The 20,109-nt window shown below is 43.9% G+C and overlaps 1 protein-coding gene across 1 annotated transcript in view; it reads right to left on the bottom strand.

The window, feature by feature from the left end:
• LOC142578447 (feruloyl-CoA synthase-like) overlaps positions 1-15,620 on the bottom strand; it is a 31,445-nt gene extending 15,825 nt beyond the window's left edge. Inside the window, exons 1-3 of the mRNA XM_075687829.1 lie at positions 15,565-15,620; positions 3,885-4,032; positions 1,534-1,735 (exon numbers count right to left, since the gene is read on the bottom strand). Of these exons, the coding sequence (XP_075543944.1) occupies positions 1,534-1,735; positions 3,885-4,032; positions 15,565-15,620 (406 nt within the window). The remainder of the gene's footprint in view (positions 1-1,533; positions 1,736-3,884; positions 4,033-15,564) is intronic.
• Between the last annotated feature and the right edge of the window lie 4,489 nt (positions 15,621-20,109).

Raw genomic sequence — 20,109 nt, 5'->3', positions numbered from 1 at the left:
TAACCCGCGAATGCTTTGAATCGGTTCTAGCTGTGCTAAAAGCAGGCACAATCAGCTAACCCTTTCCAATATCCCTGTTGCTTTGCAGTGGAGCACTGCCTTAGGTAATCCGTCTGCATCATTTTTCCACCATGTGCTTTATGTCACTTCCACATATTCTAATGTTTACCTCACTGCCTACGGGTGATATTGTTTTGACACCTTCGGAATGTCTATAATGGTCAGCAACCCGCAAATCTTTTGATCCGCCTAGCCCGATTTTATGAATTCGAATATATTTAACTGCTATAAAGAAAATGTATTGTTAATCCTTGCAGGAATGTTCTGCCTAATTGCTACTGGTTTTTGTGATACCAAATATGCGGAACGTGGTGTCTACAAATCACGTAATCTTTGTTTTATCAGCTATCAACCTGTTCGCTTAATAAGCATCTCCTGCATGAATTTGAGCACATACCATATATGCACATAGTTGACTTCCGGCAAAACAACAGTTTCTTTAGGAATTATCCGCATGGGTATTAGAACATACTCACTTGTGAAACAGAGCTCATGTCAATTACTAATGACGTCCTTTCTAATGGTAACCTTGGAACTGAATCCGAGTGTAGCTGTCTTGATTACGCGAGGACTTTTTTCGCTGTATTACACGAATTACCTAATTAGAAACTTTCTCGGCCTTATATTGTTTCGCCTGTACCTAATTGGTTAAAATGCTTCATTTCCAACGGAATCTAATGTATTACCGTTAATTATCATTCATCTTATCCTTCTGCTGTAAATTCTGGCGTCCCTGAGATATCAGTGTTTAGTCCTCTGCTTTTGCTATATATATAATAATGATATTCCCAGCTGTCTAACATCTCTTACGACTAGGATGTTACGGCATGACTGCGCACTTTATAGGAAAATTACTAATACAACTGACAGCCACAACCTTCAAGGGGAGCTTTATAATATGTAATAGTTATGCAGTGATTGGCTTATGAACCTGAATGCTATGAAACAGAAAAGTATTCGTGTATTTCGTTAGCCTAATATCTGGAATGCGTGCAACCATCCTAATTGCACGGCTCCCTCGCCAGTCGACACTTAGGACTACCTAGGTAATTCCATTTTCCTGGATCTGTGGGTCTGTAGATCGCACCCTGGCATACTTACGTCTTTGTATTTAGTTGTCCGCCACTCATCGCTGAAGCTCACTATTACCATCAGCCTGTTTTTATGTCAACACCATGACGACTGCCTCTTCCAGCGATCTACAAATATTTCTGTGTAGGGTTACCTGATTCTACCTTGCGCTAGCAAACGTCCTGATGTGGTGGCGCAAACGAAATAAAATCCACTTTGTTTTACCTTATGTCCCTAGATTCCAAACAGTGTTCATTCTCTTAGTCGCACGGAGAAGTAGGCGGTGATGCCTACCTTGGCATGGCTATTCAGTGCAAAACTGACCACTATAATAATTTCTGATACGCCTTGATCACTAATGCAAGAATTTCAAGATAACTGTATTCCTTATTGTAGCCTTACTGTCATTGAGTGACGTCTTAGCCAAGACAACTGCAGCGCCAGCCAAGACGCAGCCGTACATGGCTAACAGATTCTCCACAGAATTTTTGAGGTGAATGCAGATACGGTCTCCGGGAACGACGCCATTCTGACGAAAGCCCACAGCGTAACGTTTCATTCGTGACAGGACCTCGGCACGAGTTACACTGGTGCTGTCATCGACCTGAAAGAATTGATGCACTTATTTTACACATGAACATTACAGATTATATAAACGAGACCGCATAGCGCTATTTGCAAACCGCAGCCCTTCATCCCACAAGGCCACAGGACAGTCACTCTAGGCTCTATGTCACCCCTCAACGAGCCCTACTAACGTACATTGCCGAAACCAGTCCGCAATTAGATAGCCAGTTGCTTATGCGATTCAGCAAACTTTCGAATATAAATCGGTGTCCCTAGCAAAAACGTCCAAGCCACATTTTTACGCTAGGCCACAAAAAGAAATACATGAGTGAATTATCACTTGCTGAATGTTCGCGCGCATGTTCCTCTTTTTTTTAAAAGCTGATCATTCTTTTACTGGATTTCAGCGGTCGTGTGTCGATCAAGTTTCCATGCACTCGTCTCAACAATCGCTTTGAACGTAAAGCGAGTTTCCATGTTTGATGAGAAAGGTCATAACTTAGCGCGCGAAACTAGTCAGGGGTAGCCAGGTGCCATAGATGCGCCTTTTGCAACATATTCCTTCGCATAGAAATTTTTCGGTTGTTTATATTACTGTATCGTGATCGTTTTCTACTAATGTTACAATTTTAAACATTTCGAAATGTATATCACACCTAAAATCAATAAATAAATAACTATCATGTGGAACTTGCTCTAAACTTCAATATTGATGTGGAACATTCTTTAAACTTCAATATTGCTGAAGTTCTGAGTGTAATGTTTCATTCTGTGTTATTCTCGGACACTGTCGGGCATTTTGTGAAAATGAAAGTCGAGATATGCAGTGTAAAATAGTTACTAGACGTGGACTAGACAATATATTGGAGTGAAAACTGCTTGAGGTGATCGGAATTCTCACTTACAACTGCATACATTGTTATTACAGCTGGTACTCAAACTACAGTTAAATATTAATTCTGTGTTGGTCTATCATAAAACTACACAGCAAAGGGTACAGATACTTTTTTCCGGCCCCAACTCCAAAAGCGTTTGCAGCATCATGTCCAAGAAGAATTATTTGTTTTCCCCAAAAAACGCATCTGCCTCGCAATCGAAAGGTGCAGTCCATAACTTCTCGTGTAACCAACACTATATTCACTTAAGCTTCGTGTGTAAGGTTGCGAAAGAACCAGACTTTATTTATGTGGCGCTAGTATCATGTATGGGAACTTCCTCGCGTGTGTGATTTCTGTGAAAACGTGCACATTGTCTTTTACGCGGGTTTTTAAAGTTGTAATAACATACAGGAGGTTCGTGAAAATCTATCACGTTACTGTGCATTAACGCTTTTATCGTTCTGTGGCTGCTCTGGAAGCAATTGTGTTGTTATTGTGCAATTACTAAATAATAAAGCTCGAGAAGGATGTCGGCCATGTTGGCAATCACGCACAATGGTCGTTGCTTGAAGATATAAGGGCACAGGCATGCGAACAAGGCCTTTAAAGTCAACTAATGGCCGTAAGCACGTAAGGACGTATCCCTGCGCGCCTTCTTTCAGAACTGTATCCCAGTCAAAGAATCAGAGAAAAGGAATCACAGTGTCGACGATAAATGCAATGTACAAACGAGCGAGAAGGCTGAAGCAACAGCAAAATGAATATGCTACCTTTCCTTTATAGGACTTTAAAACAAAAATTTAGTACGTATGTATGTTGCTCGTTCAGCGCAGTAAGACTTCATTATCCTTGCTGTGAAGGGTGCTAGCAGTCCTATAATCTTTCTCCTTCAATTTCCTATGTAAAGTCGGCATGAAGGTTACGACATCCACATTTAAGAAGAGAGTACGTGCAAGGACGCGTGGAGTAGCAAGTGCTGCGGCCAGCCTTGGTGGTAGTGAAACGTCCACTTGCCGCAGGCGTTCACGGGACTGTCTCCACTTTTTCGGTGATGCGATTGATGTAAAAACCTTTGAAAATCGCCCCGTCTTCTATATATGAAGCTCAGTTGAAGACCAGTGCTCATCCATGTATTGCCTGATTTCCCTACAGTGTTCTCGCATTTGAAGTGTAGTAGATTTAGGACTAGCGGAAAATACACCTAACAAACAGTACATTAAAGAAAAACTGCTAACTACGACATCTAGATTGTGGTGGCCGAGAGAGCGCAGTTAAATAAGCATCTGTTCATAGAACCATCGTGCTCACCAGTGCCACTTTGTGGGGCTTCCACAGGAGCTTTTCTTTGAGCAGATCATAAATTGAGCACACAGGGATGTCAATGGACGGGTATGGAGAATACACGACACATTCCTTAATTGGAGCCTTCATCTTTTCGCCGTCAGACGACAAATTACTGCAAAACAGGCAAAAAAAAGAACACATACATCAGTAAAAGGTACTGCAGGAGAAATTCCAGGAATAATTTGCTGCGCTTTCGTGGCCATTAAAGAACAGCAAAATGTACTTCTGGCCAAGCGTTGGGAAGGCTTCCCACATGTGTATGGCAATTCCAGCCAACATTTAGGGCCCTTAGGCATCGTTATTTAATTCAAGTCCCAAAATTTGACGAACTAAACGCTACAATAAAGGATTCCGCCAGTTAGTAACAGAAATGCAGTAGCGGTATTTCGAAGAGCTTTCTAACAACCAACTAACCGTACGCAGTAATGACATAGGTTGTAAGACTTATTACCTAAAGAAGCTCAGGCCCCATACGACTAACACAGATAGTAACAGTATACGAACCGTGGATATTAACGGAACCAGTATACTGGAATTTACGAACTAATGAAGTCAGTAGTGAGGCCTGTTTTCTTTAGAAGCAGCACTTCCATCACGGAGGAAGCGGCAGGTCGCTTCTGTGCTAAAACCTCATTGATGCGAAAGCATAAAATTGTCCATTGAGCGAAAAAACTACGATGCTAATGATGATATGATGCGATGCTAATGCCGACTTTTTGGCATCCCCTGTGAAACGGGATGGTCACACATTCACTTAACTAGCTTGATTTATTTAGGTATGCAGTTCACGTTTCTTTTTTTATTCAAGCGTTTGGTATACATCTCCTTAATCTTCTTTCTTTCTGAAGCCTTCGCTATCCCTCTTGTACCGCTACATGTGTTCGATTGATGGATGTTATGAGCGTCCCCGTTGGAACGGGGTAGTGGGTTGCGTTAACAAGCTCTTGCTATGTGCAACTCCTACATGGAGAGCCCGCTGGTGTAATAATATGCAACTACAATGCAAAGTGTACATGTATCGACGCCGCGCGGCACGCACATCACGTGTCTTCCAGAGCGCTAAAATGTGTGTTTGTGCTGGGGCGCTATAGCGTAAAACTATTCCCAACTTTTCTATTCTAATTCTACAATCAGCCCACCGCGATTGGTCAAAAACTTTTTGTGACCATCCCTGCTTCACCTGTCTCTCACGCGACGTCACGAAAACCTCGATAGCTCCCCATCTGATATGACGTGTGCACACTGATTACGTATAATTTGACCGAACAAAACAAAAATTCTGATTCGACGCCTTTTTGCCATTAGCTTTCGGTTATTCGTCAAAAGTTATCGGGCTGCACCCACTTCATCTGCCTCTCACGCGACGACACAAAAGCGCTAAAGCTTACCGCGTCAATGTGACGCGTACGGTTTACCATGCATAATTATGCCGAACAAAACTGAATTTTCTTCTAAGTAGCCGCAGGCTACTCCGTTCCGAAAGGAATAAAAGATGGCTGCCGCCGATCGCTTCGGCACTAGCTACTCGCCCCTACCAAAGAGCGTGGGTTTATTTGCGTGTAAGAAATCTTTTTGCGTGGCCACGTAACGTTTTCGAGAACGTTCGGTGCGTTTACAACCTCGTTCTGCTAACTGTTCGCTACTGAGGATTTCATTTAGCGTCATTCTTAAGCTTCCGTTGCACGCCGCCGTGACTGTCGGCGAGCCACCGCAAGCTAAGTGAGAGAAAGCGGACCAATCGCAGACGCCGGCACGACCCTCTTCATCTGGTTATCGACATTCATTGGAGTGGCTCGGCCCCATCGAATCCCTCTCCACATGAGCATCCCTCGTGCGTGTAGTCCAGGAAAGGTTTGATGTCCGAGTTAAGCTTAAATATTGGGAAGCAATAACTTCAGACACTGAGTTCTTGTTATTGCAGTAAGAAAAATATCAATGAATATGTTTCCGAGTGAACGACATATTTATTTGGATTAAGCGACATTATCCGTGTGCTGCACTAAGTGCTAATAATGTCAAGGAAATCTACATTTACGTGGTCATCGATACTAGTAATCACACGGTAAATTATACGCTCGTCAAAATAAATACAAACATGAGAAGATATGTTATTGAGTAAGTTGAGATCAGTTATCAATAAATATATCGGGCCAAGGACACTGCCCAGCGGCACTCCAGAGAAAACGTACGGAAAGGGGAAGGCAACATTACTTACGACGGTTAACTACCGCGGATAGTTAAGATGGATCCCGATCCTAAACAGCGTGAGTGAATCTAAGCGCCAAGAATATATATATATATATATATATATATATATATATATATATATATATATATATATATATATATATATATATATATATATATACTGTCGCATATATACTGTTACTGTCACAATTCATACAGTTCAAATCACCAAACAAACAAATAGCAATTTGTTTTTCACTTTACTATGGTGTTCCGAAATAGTAACATGTTCAATTTTTTCTGTGAGCTATGCCATAATTGCTGCGGCATATTACTTTTTTTACGTAACACTGCACATGGTAGCCAACCGTTATTAAATCTAATAAAAATTTATAGCACAATGCACATGATCAGGCACGTAGCAGTTAATTGCACTTCCTTAATTTTTGTTTTTTTTATTGTCACACTATAATATATATATATATATATATATATATATAGTATTATTGCCCGAAAGCTACTGCATTGAAATAATATTCTTGGACATACTTAAAAATTTACGATTTTATATTACAACAATATTCAGTCAGTCAATCAAATGTTTATTATAGCGGCCATGAACGGCTAGAGAGCGTTTGTACTGGTGCACTTAAAAAGCAATATTCGAGCGATAATGTACAGAGAACACAAATGTGGCGGACAAAACAATGCGAGACAGAAACAAATGTGAAAAAAATAAAACGAGAGAGCGTGAAAGGTAGTTAATCACGCAACATGATTATCCGAATTTATGCAAAACAAGAAATGAACTCTCAAATAGGTCAATACAGGCGCAATTCTTATGATTTTTTGGAGTCGAGCAACATAGAGAACAGTCTTTAGTTCAAGGCCAGGACGGGAATGCGGAATGTTGTCTGGTATACTGTTGTAGCACGAAACATTACATATGATGAAAAACATTTGGGGAATGTATAATGCCATGGACAACCTTAAACAGGAACAAAAGGCCTGATTAATTAAATCTGCAAGTCTAAAACATAAGTTGATGCATATTTGATAAGGCTGAACTATTGTCGTGAGAACAGCAAAAGCGGTGCTTGAAAATAGATATCAATTTGTTCTGGACGCATCACACGCAGAATTAGATTTGCACGTTGCAGCCCCACCTACATAGGCATACTCTAGAAGTGGAAGGCACAGAGCGGAATAGAATTTATAACCGCAACAGGTAAGCGAAAATTCTGCAGTGTACGACATACAACTCCAAGAGGGTGAAGGGCTCATTTTGCATATATAACGTGGGAAGAGAATCCTCGTAGTTTCAAAGTACACACCAAGATCTTTCATTTCATTCACCCTGGAGTTTCGGGGATCCTAAAGGGTGTATAAAAATTGCACATCATCTGTTTTCTACGTATGACTTCATGCCATAGTATTGGAAGCATTTAAGAGTACCTTATTTTGTCTGCACCAGTTCGAGAGTGAAAAATGTCTTTTGGAGGTCGGTGCAGTGGCGAACACTGTGTAGTCTGAAATAGCTTTAAGTCAGCAGCAAACAAAGCCATGCTGTTCATTAACGAGGGTCGTCCGTGAAATAAGGAGCTGCAGTCGCGACGACCATAACCGAACGCGACGACGCGATAACCAACCCTTATATATAGCTTTCATTGATTACGAGAAAGCGTTTGATTCTGTCGAAACCTCAGCAGTCATAGAGGCATTACGGAATCAGGGAGTAGACGAGCCGTATGTAAAAATACTGAAAGATATATATAGCGGCTCCACAGACACCGTAGTCCTCCATAAAGCAAGCAACATAATCCCAATAAAGAAAGGCGTCAGGCAGGGAGATAGGATATCTCCAATGCTATTCACAGCGTGTTTAAAGGAGGTATTCAGAGACCTGGATTGGGAAGAATTGCGGATAAAAGTTAATGGGGAATACCTTAGTAACTTGCGATTCGCTGATGATATTGCCTTGCTTAGTAACTCAGGGGACCAATTGCAATGCATGCTCACTGACCTGGAGAGGCAAAGCAAAAGAGTGGGTCTAAAAGCTAAAAACTAAAGGTCTAAAGGTCTAAAAACTAAAGTAATGCTTAACAGTCTCGGAAGAGAGCAACAATTTACAATAGGCAGCGAGGCACTGGAAGTCGTAAGGGAATACATCTACTTAGGGCAGGTAGTGACGGCGGACCCGGATCTAGAGACGGAAATAATCAGAAGAATAAGAATGGGCTTGGATGCGTTTGGCAGGCATTCTCAGATCATAAACAGCAGGTTGCCATTATCCCTCAAGAGAAAAGTATATAATAGCTGTGTCTTACCAGTACTCACCTACGGGGCAGAAACCTGGAGGCTTACGAAAAGGGTTCTACTCAAATTGAGGACGACGCAGCGAGCTATGGAAAGAAGAATGATAGGTGTAACGTTAAGGGATAAGAAAAGAGCAGATTGGGTGAGGGAACAAACGCGAGTTAATGACATCTTAGTTGAAATCAAGAAAAAGAAATGGACATGGGCAGGACATGTAATGAGGAGGGAAGATAACCCATGGTCATTAAGGGTTACGGACTGGATCCCAATGGAAGGGAAGCGTAGCAGGGGGCGGCAGAAAGTTAGGTGGGCGCATGAGATAAAGAACTTTGCAGGTATGACATGGCCACAATTAGTACATGACCGGGGTTGTTAGAGAAGTATGGGAGAGGCCTTTGCCCTGCAGTGGGCTTAACCAGGCTGATGATGATGATGATGATGAGTCGCGACGAACACTGTTACGCGGGATCCGGCGACACTTGCGTGTAGCTTGGTTGTCCTCTCTCAGTCTTCGCCCGGCGAGCTGTCTGCGACGCTGAGTCTTGGCTTGGTAGTAGTTAGAGATGGAGCTTCCACTCACTTCTCCCGCCAGGTGCGAATTAAGCTCTGTTATAGGTTTTTTTGTGCCCAAAAAAACTACACCAGTGGACATTCCTTTCCAACTCTGTGAAGACTACGGATAAAAGTATATGAGTGTACAACAAGTGCGCCATTGGTGTAGATAATTCAAAGACCGACGTTCAGACATCCATGGCCAACAGCGTTCTGGACGGCCATCGCTATCGGACAAAACGATTGCGAAAGTGAAGGAAACAATGCTGAAAGATCGAAGGGTGACAGTTCAGGAGCTCTGCGAAATGATCTTTGATGTCAACAAAACCTGCATTAACAAAGCTTTGACAACACATGTTGGGTACACCATGGTTTGTGCAAGGTGGGTCCTGAGAATGCTCACGGAAGACCACAAACGGCAACGTGTTGCAGTGACCCCCGAATTTTTTCAGGCCTACGAAACCGATGACGAGGAATTCTAGGACTCTACTGTCACTGGGGACAATTCCTGGGTCTACTACAGGACACCGGAAACAAAACAATAATACTGTCACTGGAAACGTTCAGTCGCCGAAGCCGTGGAAGTTCAAACAAAGACTGCCTGCCGGGAGTGATAGGGAGTGTCTGTTTGGATTGGAAGGGGTTAGTGTTGTGCAAATTCATACCTGCCGGTACAACAGTCAATGCGGATGGCTACTTTGAGACATTGCACAAGCATCGCTGCACGATTCAAAACAAGAGGAGAGGCATGCTCACGAAGGGAGCGCCTTTCCATCAGGACAACGCCCGTCTGCACATCGCCCTTATAATAAACAATCTCGTCATGAAATTTCAATGGAAAACTGTCACACACACCAGACAGCGCACACACCAGCCCAGACATAGCGCTAAGGGACTACCATATCTTCTCTGAATCTATGAAACACCTGGGCGGGACGCATTTCAGAACCGGAGGGGAGCTGAAAGAAGAGGTTTTAGGCTACCTTCCCGGCCCGGCAGGGGAGTTCTCGATTCAGGCATAAAGAAGATGGTACACCACATGCAAAATGCATTGATCTCAATTGCATTAGGTTGAAAAATAGGGGAAAGTATAAGTTTCCGGAAATGTATTATTTCAATTCCGATAAACATGTTTTTCATCGTGAAAAAGTGTTCGGAACCTTATTTTATGGACAACCGTTGTATCAAAATGTTCTTAGCAATAGCAGAAAGCAAGGAATGTAATACCGATTCAAACACTTTTGACGCAGGGCAGAGGATAGTTATAGGTCAGCATTTAGTAACGGCACGTCTAGCACTAGATTTGTTCACGGGCAATATCCATGCTACCTTCAGAGTGTCAGAAAACGTACTAGATTTTATGGAAGTATTGAAGATGCTTGTGAAAGCAGAAAACAGGTGTGCTCCCATACGTCTTAACTCTTTCAGATGCCAATTCAACCCGTTGATTAAAACTTGCTTTCACAACATTTCTTGCATTTTCAGAAATTGTACTACTGCAGAAAACATAAAGAATTTCCAATCGTTTATTGAGTTTCGTAGAGTTTACAGAACGTGGACTCAATGCGAGCGCTCACTAAACGAACATCAAATTTGAGAACATAAACTGTTTCATGTGTTCAAAAGCTTTGAAAGCACTTATCCAGCCACTTGAAAAGTATGCCTGGTGCATGACATTGTGAAAAAAATTGACCGCCCTTACATTACTGTGAATAAGGGTGCAAGCGAAGCTCGGGATCCGCGGCTCATCGTTGTCATAACGCCTCGGCTTCGCGCTCCATTGTGGCTAGACCGGCACGACGACGACGAACCCTTTCTCGAGCGATTTCCTGGCGGTGTTTGGCAAACGCCACCTGTTATTCGGCCGAACCCACAATGTGCGGCCCGCTCCCGCTGCCGTTCCTTCAACGCAGCCTGCTCTTCGGCAGAACGAACCAAAAGTGGCCTCCCCATATGAGTGCCGGGCCTAAATGGCGGGAAACGGCGGGCGCTAGAAGGGCGAACAAGCTATCACGCCACTTGCGTCCTCCGGAAAGGGGGAGGAGGTGCCTGCGATTGTCTCGCACTTCTTGCTGCGTCTGCTTCTTCCTGTATATAAACCTCTGCTTTGACCCTACCGTGGCTGCATCGGTTAGCGTGGTGGTCTCGCAGCTCGGAAGTGGGTGGTTCGAATCCACAACCCGACAAGCATTCTATTTTCGACAATTTCTATTTTCGCGCGGTTTGAATTTTTTCGTACGACAGCAGCAACACCAACGCCCACACTAGTGAGGCACCACAGGCTTCCCTTGCAAAACAATGAAAAAGGTGAACCCGCTGCATACCACATACTGACATTGAGTAGAAACACCAAACCGTCTACCATCCTGCAAGAATATTCTGCACGTTACCCAAACTTGCAGCGGAGTTCGAGTAATAAATGTTCCAATAAGTATGCAACACATTTTAAATTTAATTACTCTCTATATAAATATAAATACTCGTCAGTATGTTATTTCTCACCAATTCGTTGTATTTAAAGAATAATACACTGAACTGTCATCAGTGCTCTTGCTGCTAATGCAGTATATTGACCCCCCCCCACAGTTCATCAATCCGAAAGCATGGAACACACATAGAGCAAGAATTAGGCAGTCGACGGGTGCACAACGTGCAGGAGCGCCGATTCTCTCCATTCGCAAACAAGGTGAATCCAAATGACCATAGGGGTGTTGTAACGAAATGAAAAAGAAAGATGAGTGCTTTCCAGAGAGCCGTTAAGCACCCTGCAGAATAAATATACTAGTGCAGGGTTGCGCTGGTATGGCAGGGTGTGCCACTTGAGGGCTTTGAGGCAACCTCGTAGGCCGGCATGAGCTCGGGACGACCCCGAAGACAGGATTGGAAGGGCACGCGTTACCCGGCGCTGAACAAAGTCAAGCTTGTCAGCCAGGTTAGTACGGCACAATGACTATACTGATTAGCAGCACTCAAACCGTGGCAGACTGATACAAGTGTAGAATTCTGGGAACACCTCAGGTCCACAGGGAATGGAGACAAGGAGCACAAACCCAAGAATGCGAAGAGTCTTAGATAAAGTGCTTGTGGCATATGCGGAAAAGTCGAAAGAAGGGCTGAATGTTACACCGAGAATGGGAAGTGCCCGAACCGTCTTCATACGGGTGCCTCCTAGGAAGTAGGCTGGACACGCAGCTGTTTTTTAGGCTCATACAAATGACAGCACCTTTTGCAGTGATACTACATTTTCTTATTGCAGGCCCAATCGTTCACCTTCACAGAGCGTACTTTGTTCAAGCGCATACGCTGTATATTGGAATAATGTTACAGTGGAAATGCTAATTTTTCAATCAAACGCATTCTGCGAAAATGCATGAGGAACTTCGTTTTGAGTTTATCTTTTTCCTGAATACAGTTTACGGTATCAAAGCGAGAAACGTTTCAGTGGAAGCTCAGGAGATTTGCGTAGTTTAGGCATACCAACTGTACAAGCCAATAATGACACCTTTTCACCCTCCCAGCAATGCGCTCACACAATCTGCTTTTTTGGTAAAGAAAAATAGTGATCAAGTGCCAGTTACAGTTAATTGGCTCAGTACGTGCTGCTTCTCAAGAAAGCATGGAAGCGATTCTGGTATAGGCGCTGCATGCATAAGTCTCACATGTTGCAGGTCTGCCTATTCATTGCATACGGCGCACCTATTGCAAACAGATCATTGCGTATTGCAGTGCTCAAATATAAGTGAACACTTGACTCAAACATGACGGTGTTGTATCATGTTTCCTTCGATGCGTGAGCGTTCTTGAGTTTTGCACGTGCGGTTTATCCCCAGCTAGCCCATAAGAACGGTTCCCATGAGAGAAGTTAGTGAAGAAGTACTGGAACTTGTGCTGAACTGGATTCGCATGTTGAATACAAGAGCCGACTCTCAGCTGCAAGGGACGGCATTTTGATGTACGTACTTCTCAATGTTCGGCTACTAGTGTTTTTCGCCTTCGAAAGTTATTTTTGCCGATGGAAATAGCGAAGGCGAAATGCAAAAACACCCGCATACTTATATTTAGATGCACGTTAAAGAACCCCAGGCAGTCCAAATTTCCGGAGACCCCTTGTACGGCGTGCTTGATGATGAGAAAGTGTTTTTGGCACGTAAAAGACCATAATTTTTTTCCTTTAAACTTGAATCCCCTGGGACCACATAAGACACACCACGGCTCACCACCTGAAGTTCCACATGGCTCATTCACAACGTCACACACTACACGAAGATGGGAGTGCCGTAATTTAAATCGCTGCAGCGCCAAGCGGAACTGAAAATTCATTTCCTTAGCAGAATTTCTCAGCTGGGCTCGTTCACTCGCCAGTTCATTCGATGGAAACGCTACGCGTGACGTAAATATTCGGCGGTAGGCCAGTGCTGATTATCCAGACTTCGGAGTGCGGAAGTATTTTTCCATTCGTTTCGAGCACGACAAAATACACACACCAAGTACAGACGTTGCGGCAATCATGATTCGTTTGAATATTTTAGCAGACGATCGCATTGAAACTGCAAGGATCCTGTGGGCAGGTTGGATTTGGTGGCGTCGTTCGAACTCGGCTGATATCCACGTCGCACTGCCCCGGCTCACGGTCGTCAGTCGTGTCGTTGTCTGCCTAGTACAACAACAATGCCTTTCAGGAACACTGTCGCGCGCATCATGCGTCCAACGAACGCAGAAGATCATTGCAGTCTTCATCTTTGTTGCAGTTCTGTATTCGCATCGGCGGCCATCAGGCATCGCAGCGTCCGATTGGTGGACGCCGGCCACGCGTCGCAGCCTCTGACCGGTGTACCCCGCCGAAGCGTCGCCACGCGTCACCCTGTTCGCGGCCGACGCTTTTGACGCATTGACGTCATAAGTGATAAGGAAAACGCATACAAGAAACTGCGCTCAATCACAAAACTTTGTGAGTGATGCTGGAAAACTTTAGGAACCACGGCCCCACAACTACACGTTTATTAATATATAGTTTCAAAAATTTGGTACAGAAGCTACACATTAGGGAATTATCATATAGTGCGTAGAGTTCTTTGGCGTTAGTAATTATAAGCCTTACAGTCTACTCTTGAAACCAAGGCTGTCGTATCTTGGCAGATCATCATCATCATCATCATCATAATCATGAGCAGCAGCAGCAGCAGCCTGGTTGCGCCCACTGCAGGGCAAAGGCCTCTCCCATAGTTCTCCAACTACCCCGGTCATGTACCAATTGTGGCCATGTTGTCCCTGCAAACTTCTTAATCTTATCCGCCCACCTAGCTTTCTGCCACCCCGTGCTACGCTTCCCTTCTTTTGGAATCCAGACCGTAACCCTTAATGACCATCGGTTATCTTTCCTCCTCATTACATGTCCTGCCCATGCAACCCCCCCCCCAGTTCTTTTTCTTGATTTCAACTAAGATGTCGTTAACTCGCGTTTGTTCCCTCATCCAATCTTCTCTTTTCTTATCCCTTACCGTTACAGGCATAATTCTCTAATTAGCCATAATTAGCTCATTGCGTCTTCCTCTGTTTAAGTAGAAGCCTTTTGGTAAGCCTTCAGGTTTCTGCCCCGTAAATGAGTACTGGTAAGACACAGCTGCTAAACACTTTTCTTTTGAGGGATAATGGCAACCTGCTGTTCATGATCTGAGAATGTCGGCCAAATGCCCCCCAGGCCATTCTTATTCTCCTGATTATTTCAGCCTCATAATCCGGATCCGCGGTCACTACCTGTCCTAAGTAGATGTACTCTTTTACCACTTCCAATGCCTCGCTACCTATCGTAAACTGCTGTTCTCATCCGTGACTGTTAAACATTACTTTAGTTTTCTGCAGATTAATTTTTAGACCCACCCTACTACTTTGCCTTTCCATGTCAGTAAGCATGCATTGTAATTAGTCCCCTGAGTTGCTCAGCAAGGCAATATCATCAGCGAATCGCAAGCAACTCCATAGAATAATACGCACACTATGACAATTTTCGCCTAAGACTCATTGTTAGGTGCACGCTTGTTCTTGGTAAATTAATTGAATTGTGTTGCAGTGTTTTTCTTTTTTCTATAGTTTACGCGCTGGCGTGCTCGCCTAGGTTGCAACGTGTCTTTTTGGAAGCTTCTCAGTGTTGTTGCGGACGTCATTCTGTCGTTGCTTGCGTTTTCCGCGCGTGCCTATATCTCTCCTGCATTCTAAATTCGCCTCCGCAAGAGATGTTTTTACATACGTTTCTTTATCGCGTTCTGATGTCTCCATTTATTCTCCCTGAGCGGTTTCTTAAGACGCGGCACACTCATAGAATGGCATTCTTGATTAGTTCATGGATCAGTCTGATCGTCGTGCTGGTGGCTTGAGATGATCTTGTGGCTCTGTTTATTACGCTTTATGTGCCTTCGTTGTCAACGATTTCTAGACATTTTATAGTCGTGTAAAAGCAGAAGACTCCATGAACACACTTAATTGTCACTAATTTCGACGGTTGAGCCTGTCGAGGTAGGCAAACTGAAACGCGCTAAGGCTCTCAACGCGCTTGCTCGCTAGCGAGAAATCCATAAGGGTGTTCTAAGCTCACAGGTGGTGCTCGTGTCCATTGGCGATGCTCGTGTCACAGGCGTAGCTCGTGTCCATTTCTATATCGGGCTTCTGTACTGTATGTCCAGAGTTCAAGTCATGCCATTGGTAAATTTTAATAGCGTGTATTTATTAATTTATAACAGAATACTTTCTTTTTAACAATGTGTTCACAAAGTCACGAAGCCATTTGAAACAGGAAGGACGAAGTTTAGAAAAATCTGGGTACTAATAACCATTCACTCCTGGCTGAATCACCCTGCTTGCAGCAACCGTAAACACTACTGCCACCGTTCCCTCTACTATGTACGGTATCAGATTCTATTGTTTAGTCTTTGGGCGCATGCATGTTGGCGGCTTTCTGACAAAATGTAGCATCAGAGGCTCCTGCTCTCACAATTAAGTGGCGTCAAGTCTACGGAACCTGCACTATTCAAAGATATTCAAGCCTAGATGGCGCTACAAGTTCTTGGGACATGAAATAGAAGGACAAACGGAACGAAGCAGAAAGTGACACCATGCAACTAGCCAAAGAATGATACGCCCTACAAGACAAAACTATACTGTTTCAGAAAGCAGGAGCAACTCTGCCGAGGCTAGGCATGAAGTTCGGTCACGATATGTTACCACTCCGCGCATTCTGTAAATGTATATCATTCGTGCAACCGCTGTTTGCTCGCAGGAAAACGCACAATACGCTGCTGAGACCAGCTGCAAATAAAAAAACACAAGAATAACTAAAATAAGAACGATCAAATACAGATTAGCGCAGGGTACCGCTATGTGTTTCTCACGATAAAGCTTTTTCATGCAATGCTGAGCTTATATAAAAAAATGCACCTCCATTCCCAACGGCTAAAGTCGATGTCGATGTACGCCTAATTTAATGGGGCAAAATGGTATTACTCTCTGGCGTGGATGTTAGACAAACTTACGCAAGCACCACCACTACAAGCGGCGCACCTCCCGCACGTGTTTGGAAGTGCAGCATACATCCTCATTCTACCAATCTGTCTGGCAAGCGCAAGTGTCTTGTTTAACTAAAGCAAGTTTTAAAAGTAAACATCGTCAGAAAATGCATGTTGTACTCAGTACACGCAATCTACAAACATGAAAGCATCGCACTGTAATTCAAATATACTATAAAATAATTACGTTACGCGGACACTCAAACACACACTTTTTCCAGTTGACGTAGAGGTACTGTTGTTGGACAGTGTTTGCCATAATGTTTATTACGGTCGCAGGCCACGCTGTGTGACAGATGCAACGGGCAGAGCAACTACCCATCAAGGACAGATACATTGTGCGCACATGTTTATCACGTGCGCGCACACGTATGCGGAAGTGCTGCATAGTTCTTCATCCTTGTAGGCCGTCTTCCTGACAAAAGTTCATTACTGAACTAATTCCATTTCTCGAAGAAAACTGCATCCAAAAATTAGTCAATTACGACTTGCACACAATATGCAGACTTGATAGCATCAGACTGTAATTCGAATATACGAGCAAACCTATTTCTGCTACGCGGAAACTCAAACACAGATCTTATTCCAGCTGGCGGTTTTTGGGCAAGCACGCCACGAGAAATGCAGACCATGAACGAGCTAACAGCTTTGGTGTAAACCATTTTCAGATTGCGGTAAAAGAACTTCAAACTACTTCTAAGTATGAGCGCCGTCAGTGAAACATGTCTATCCGGCCTGCAGATGTGACGTATGAAACTGAGTATGCAGATAATGTTTTCGCAGAGGCTGCTAAAATATGGTCACCTATGGAAATTAGCTTTGTGGATACATTGAATTAAAACCACGACGCAGGTGAATTAAAGCGCATTTACTAGATTCCAAAGTTCATTTGACAGACGTTCTTTCCGACAGACGGCAGGCGTTCATCCGACAGTGCTCATTCGACAGATGTTGCCCATGTTAAGTACAAAACCGACGGAGCGGCGCGCCACGTTGCGCCGACTTGCTTCTTTGAGATCTTGCAGCCAAGCTGACTGGGCATCACAGTGTTTCCGCAGACGAACTTGTTAGAAAATTGAAGTTCAAAGGCCTTCTTTGCTGCCACTAGAGCGCTTGCAAATTGAGGGGAGCGGAGCGTAAGCGGAGCCTTGCTGAAACTGTCTTTTGAATGAGTGCAGAGAAAGAAGAGGAAAGGAACTCTTTGCGTCATCAACGTTGAAAAGTGTTCTCTGGGTAGATGGCGCCATGTTTCCCTTTTGCTCTTATTTCTAGTTTTCTTTGATGGTAAACTGTAATGACGTTATTTTTTTCCATTTATTGACAGTGAATACGCCGCTAATGAGATGATCAATCTGAATCTTAATACATTTAGTACTCTGTTTGTAGTATCAAAAATACAGAAACTTACACGCGTTTTGCGATACCTATCACGAGACAACGGTACAAGATTTGCGTTAAGTATCCTAAAACAATACCTGAGACATGTACCTTAGACACTGTAAAACTCTGCTTTCTCATCTAGAACTTCACAAGCATATTATAATGTTTATGATAGAGGCAGCTTTTAGCCATTGATCAGAAACTATAAGAGGGCCGAACTAAGTAAGAAATGCGCAAACAAAAGCTTTCCCAGAGCAAGCAATGCGCATCCCCCCCACCCCCCCAAAAATATTTTAAATATAGGTCCACAAAAAGGAGTTGTCAGACAACGACTATTACCTGCGTTTTTATTCTGACTGTATGTTCTTCGGCCTGTTCAGGTGGAATATTTTGAGAAGTGAGCTTAACATGTATAGAAACCACAGCCTTTCACAGATAACCAACAACATTCAATTACTCCCTTTTTAACTATATATTTTTGCGCGCAGGACGCCATTGCTGAATTGAGGTCGACTAGTTGTGTAGCCATGTTTGCTTAGCAGAAACACTAATACCAGCACAACTTTTCTCTAACCACGGGAATCGAACCCGTTCCCTCGGGTCAGCACACGACACCATGGCCACTGAGCATTTTAAATATCCCTCCGGGCCTCTAAAAAAATAATCTGCTGATTACGCGTGCGAATCCCGATGCTGCTACCTGAGAATGAACATTCGAAAAGATGAAATAGTATGGAAGCGGGCTGTATATTTCTCCACAACACCAGCAATGTGAAAGCGCATGGAAGCGAGTTGCTGCATTCAGCCCACCGGTAGAATTTAGCGATATCTTTTAAAGACAGACTTTGCTCCGCAATCGTTACTGTTCCGCCAGCAATCTAGATTGCGTAAATACATTATGAGCAAAATTAAGCACCCGAGGACCACTGATTGCTTTCCCTGTCCTCTAAAAAATATTGGGCTCCGCAGGGATCTCGCAAGTTTACGAGACAGCAACGACATACATTGTCGCTCCCGCATCCTCCAGAACAGCTGTAGCAGCAGGTGACGCCGAGCCACTTCCTACCCCACAGCTTTTGACAATGAAACAACACAGACGAACACAAGCCGCAAATTGCAGTTGTGCGTGTTAGTTGAGCCTGTGTGTGAAAGTTTCCTGCAATTTGCTAACTGCGAAAGCCAACTGCCGCAATCAGCTATTAAGGTAGACGTGACCAGCTAAATATCCGGCCCTCACTTGTGGGCTTGATGCTGGTAGATATTCTAGAAATCCCGGTCTTTTGCATGTGGTTAGTGCAGAGATTTTAGCTTTGTACGCTGTTGGTCTTTGTCATATTCCAATATAACGTGGACGAAAATCTGTAGTATAACATTTAGGGCTCATTCACACAGGCGACTGGCAGTGGTCGCTCGACCAAGTCTGTCGCAAAGCGACCAGTCGCAAATGGTCGCAAACGGTCGTTTTTCTCGAAAAGCGACCATTTTGGGCCAGTCTCTTTCTGCGCGATTTTTCAGTCACGCGACCATGGTCGCAAAACTGATAAACCAATATGCGGTGCACCCGAAGTGATCTTTCATATGTCTACATCCGGCCTCCACCCGCGTCGCGGCAAATTCCGCGTAGATTCCGAGAGTTCTCGCTGAGAACGATAATCTCCGGGATTGCGACTTGCCGGTCGCGCTCAGCCGGGCTTGCCGGTGTGAACATCAGTCGCCTTCGGTCGCTTTTTGATCGCGAGTCGCAAATGGTCACGCGACCTCCTCAAGTCGCCAGTGTGAATGAGCCCTTAGGCCTGTATCGATACAATGTTTGTTCAAAATAAGATCTAAAGAAATTTGTTCAAAGCTTATCAAAACTTTTTTATGAAGTAGCCAAACTGTGCGTCTTTACTGTACTAAAGTTATTTCACATGAGGCAGTTTCATTCTGCTATTCGGGTTATTTCCGAAAGCGTCGTAGAGTAACTGTTAGTGCTAACGCATTATATATTGAAAGCAATTATGCGGGCACTCCAGGAACATTCGCCACAGCCCCACTGAGCCCGCTGTCGTGCTATTAAGATATCGACAGACATGCGCGGCCCACGGCTGGATGGCGAGAGAGTGTCCTTCGACATACCGTGCGTTTGGATGCAAAAGCAACAAAACTGAGTGCAGGCACCGTAAAGCTCCGCTCGGACGCCCCTACTTGAGCCAGGG

Source organism: Dermacentor variabilis, chromosome 4, assembly GCF_050947875.1.
Source record: "Dermacentor variabilis isolate Ectoservices chromosome 4, ASM5094787v1, whole genome shotgun sequence".
Lineage (NCBI taxonomy): Eukaryota > Metazoa > Arthropoda > Arachnida > Ixodida > Ixodidae > Dermacentor > Dermacentor variabilis.
Note: the sequence above shows the minus strand (reverse complement) of the source record. Positions and strands in the feature narration are given on the sequence as shown.